The sequence below is a fragment of the Oncorhynchus kisutch genome, linkage group LG13 (assembly GCF_002021735.2).
Source record: "Oncorhynchus kisutch isolate 150728-3 linkage group LG13, Okis_V2, whole genome shotgun sequence".
Lineage (NCBI taxonomy): Eukaryota > Metazoa > Chordata > Actinopteri > Salmoniformes > Salmonidae > Oncorhynchus > Oncorhynchus kisutch.
Window position 1 is genome coordinate 76,937,356 of NC_034186.2, and position 4,383 is coordinate 76,941,738.

Sequence of the window (4,383 nt, forward strand, 5' to 3'; positions counted from 1 at the left end):
CCATGTTCACATTGTGTCCGTTCCCACACTATATTCAAATGCCAGTATGCATTCTACAGATGGTGGAATAGGCTAAATATGATAAAAAGGGTGTGTTCGTCAATTCATTCTGGAGTGCCAGAGTACGCTTTGTGCTTCATAAATTCAAAGTATTGGAATTTGTCAAATGAGCCATTTATAATTTCAGAGCGTGAGCGTTCAGAGCACACACTGGACACTCTGGCTGAGGAGTAGGGATGATCTGAGCATTCTGACCTCACAACAGCAGTCAAGCACCCAAGCTAACTGGCTAAAGTTGGCTAGCTACTTCCACACACAAATGATAGAACACCTCACTCTGACCATTTTACTCGCCCTAGTAGAAGTGGTTAGGCTGTTTTCGTGTTGTCTAGAGCATTTGTGACTAGCTGTGCTGCTGGCAACAATTGAGTTTAAAAAATGTGCCTAAATTTACTGACACTGGTCATATTCAACAGGTGTTGCGCATTGGTAAATTCATCAATTATTCTGCGCTCTGGCACATTCAGATGAGAGTACACTGAAATCTGAGTAGATAGCTAGAGTGAATTTACGAACACACCCTAACACAACAACAACTGATGGCAGTAGCTAACTAGCCAGCTAACCTCTGTAGCTAGCCAGCAAGATAGCAAGCAACGTTAAAGGGATTGCAAACGAGTTAGCATAACTCGAGCCCCCCAAAAATATTTTTTCTTAATATTAACTAGCTGGTTAGCATTTGAGGCCAGCAAACATGTTCCCCATATACTAGGAATGTAATTTCCTCCAATGTTATAATAAAGGTGCCTCTGTCCCAAAACACACGTTTTCTGGAGACTTGTGGGAGGAATGCCGATGAAGTCCCCCACTGTATGCGCTCTCAGTAGCGAGCTTGCTTCATATTCTGATAGCAGAAGTCACATGTAAGTGTCAAGTGTAGACAAGACCAATTCGGTATTGCTCTCCATGTGATGTGATTAGCGTGAAGACAAATCCAGACGGGCTTCCCTTGACACCATTCACAGTTAGCTCAACATTGGCTATTATTGTATACTTTTTTTTTATCAAGAGAGTCCATACAGGCGACAATGATGTCATACTATTTTCGATCAGACAACGTTAGTTAGATGGCCTACACATACAGAGACAGATGGGCGCTGTTTCGCTTGCTCGGATGCTTTCTCCGGTGTAATAGAAAGATAAATAATTGTGTTTTTTTCTTTACATTTTTGGGGGAAGCCTGGCTTCCCTTGACATCCATGAATACACCCCACTGATATTGTCACTACATAAATCACATTTGAAGCACAGTCAGACATTGGCTTTTCTGTTTTGTGCACATATTCTCACGAACCATTGGCAGGCATCACTGTATGGGGGACTACATAGTACAAAATTATACTGGATTCAGTTGTTAAGTAGCGGCATCATGTCAATGCCCACAGTTGGGACTCTTATTTTGAAAGGAAGTTGATGTGGACTTTCGCGTTGACTGTACGCAACTCGCATTAGATATTTTACTATTTGTAGATGTATACCTAGCTAGTTATTGACAGAGAAGAGCACATGTTCGGGTGTTCGTTCCATAGCTCGTGGTGTATTATAACATGTGGACACTGAACCCTTTAGAATCCGGAGGTAACTTTTGTTTTGCCCACCTCTAGTTAGCTACAGTAACGTTTGCTGTCTTAGCCATAGCGGGTGACCAACCCACCAGCTAACAACATTAGCTAGATACATTTGACTGCTCGTTCTAGATGTTAGCTAGCTATGTTTCTCAGTGTACTTTGGAGTATCAGAATACGCGCTTAGAAGATGAGAATCAAACCTATTACAGTAACTGTTACAAGTTTGTGGATAGCTAGCCATCTAATTAGCTAGCTAGTATTATTCCTATGACACAATACATCCAACACCTGGCTAGCAAGCTAACGTGCAGTCCTACACTGTTGCAGTTGGTAATCTTCTATCTAACGCATAACATATGATGATTAAGTCCTTAATCATCCTCCAGTTGTTTTGAATAAGAACATTACTTTTCTTATGATTCAATTTCATGACATATCCTGTCCCAGGTGTCACCCACTACCTCCTGCCAGAGAAGGAGTATGTGGTGGGGCGTAAGAACTGTGAGGTCATCCTGCCCAATGACCAGTCCATCAGCCGGGCTCATGCTCACCTCACTGCTACAGATCAGGTGAGAGAGACGGGGGATATTCTTTATTAGTAATAACTGTATTTTTACCCACACACCCTACACACCCGCTTAACCAGAGTACTACCCTACAACTCCTAAATACTTAACTGAAAAATATATAGGCAGAATGTGAGCAGGCCTACATTCTGTCCCTAGTCCATCAAATGCTGTCATGTCTCCCTTGCAGTAGAAGGTGCTCTCGTACTAGCCAGCATGAATCTTGTCTTGTAGACAGAGCTGGGTTTTTTGCCTAATGTTGTACATGTGTTACATAAGGAGACACTTGTGTTTATGGGTTATCAAAATCCACGTCTTGTATTGTTTGGTTAAGATGGTTTTTCATAAAGTAGATGTAACCAACAGACTGTTATTGTGTTGTGTGCCAGGCCCTGACCCTGAAGGACAGTTCTAAGTATGGCACGTTTGTTAACGAGGAGCGTCTGTCAGGGGACACCCCTCGCAGCCTGGTGGCAGGGGACAGAGTGACATTTGGTGTCTTTCACAGCAAATTCAGGTGTGCACCCACATTTATGCAATGATAAGAATTTTGATGGAAATGAATTAGAGATCTATATTTTGAAATGTCTCTCTCTCTCTCCAGTGTGCAGCAGGTAACTGTGGTAGTGTGCTCGTCCTGTGTTGATAATGAAGGGAAGGTCTCTCTGTCTCAGACCCTGCAGCTTCTGGGTGGCCGGCTGACCAACACCTGGACACAGGACTGCACTCACCTGGTCATGCCCACTGTTAAAGTCACCATTAAGGTCAGCACATGACCACAAACTGTGTGTGTGTGTGTGTGTGTGTGTGTGTGTGTGTGTGTGTGTGTGTGTGTGTGTGTGTGTGTGTGTGAATTCATCTGTACATACAGAATGTGCTCTCTCCCCGTGCTCTCTCCCCATGCAGACTATCTGTGCGTTGCTGTGCTGTCGGCCCATAGTCAAGCAGGAGTTTTTCACTGAGCTCACCAAAGCCCTGCAACAGAAACAACCACCTCCAAAAGCTGAAAGGTACTAAGAGACACCACACACAAGGCTGCTGCTCACCTCCACAAACCACACAATAATAGCTGCCACTTCATCCAGGCCTCATTTTATAGACCTACAGTGCATTTCCACATTTGTTATGTTACAGCCTTATTCTGTAATTGATGAAATAGTTTTTTTTTTAATTGCCCAAATCTCACACTATCCCTTCAACGTTATTGAAGGACTGTTTGTATGTGTTAATAGTTTCTTTCCAGAGATAGACGAGCCCAGTCTGAATAAGGATGAGGTGGACCTGACAGAGAGGCCAGAACGTAAAGAACTTTTCACTAGCAAGACCTTCCTCTTCCTCAATGCCAAACAGGTACTGGCCTGCCTCTCGCTCACACACCAAACAAGTACTGGCCCGCCTCTCTAGCTCACACTGCAAACAGGTACTGGCCTGCCTCTCTCGCTCACACACCAAACAAGTCCTGGCCCGCCTCCCTAGCTCACACTGCAAACAGGTACTGGCCTGCCTCTCGCTCACACACCAAACAAGTACTGGCCCGCCTCTCTAGCTCACACTGCAAACAGGTACTGGCCTGCCTCTCTCGCTCACACACCAAACAGGTACTGGCCTGCCTCTCTCGCTCACACACCAAACAAGTACTGGCCTGCCTCTCTCGCTCACACACCAAACAAGTACTGGCCTGCCTCTCTCGCTCACACACCAAACAAGTACTGGCCTGCCTCTCTCGCTCACACACCAAACAAGTACTGGCCTGCCTCTCTCGCTCACACACCAAACAAGTACTGGCCTGCCTCTCTCGCTCACACTGCAAACAAATCAACATTTCAAAGTCACATGCGCTGAATACAACAGGTGTATGGTGGACCGTGAAATGCTTCCTTGCAACCCCTTAACCAACAATGCAGTTCAAGAGATAGAGTTAAGAAAATATTTACTCAATAAACTAATGTGTGAGAGAAAATTATGGAGAAGAAAAAAGTAACAGTAAGTCAAATGTAAAAAATGACATAACGAGGTGCATGGATACAGGTTAATCGAGGTCATTTGTAAAGTGACTATGCATAGATAATAAACAGCGAGTAGCAGCAGTGTGAAAACAAAGGGGTGGGGGTCAATGTAAATAGTCTGGGTGGCCATTTGATGAATTGTTCAGCCGTCTTATGGCTTGGGAGTAGAAGCTGTTAACCTCT

The 4,383-nt window shown here is 44.3% G+C and overlaps 1 protein-coding gene across 1 annotated transcript; it reads left to right on the forward strand.

Annotated features, from left to right (window-relative positions):
- Positions 1–1,420: 1,420 nt before the first annotated feature.
- On the forward strand, positions 1,421–3,544 carry LOC116353155 (nibrin; the record flags this gene model as incomplete). The annotated part of the gene is given in 6 exon segments (XM_031787483.1): positions 1,421–1,638; positions 2,076–2,197; positions 2,584–2,711; positions 2,799–2,958; positions 3,101–3,204; positions 3,427–3,544. Coding segments are annotated over 6 exon segments (663 nt in total), but the record flags the coding sequence as incomplete, so codon positions are not given.
- Positions 3,545–4,383: the final 839 nt, after the last annotated feature.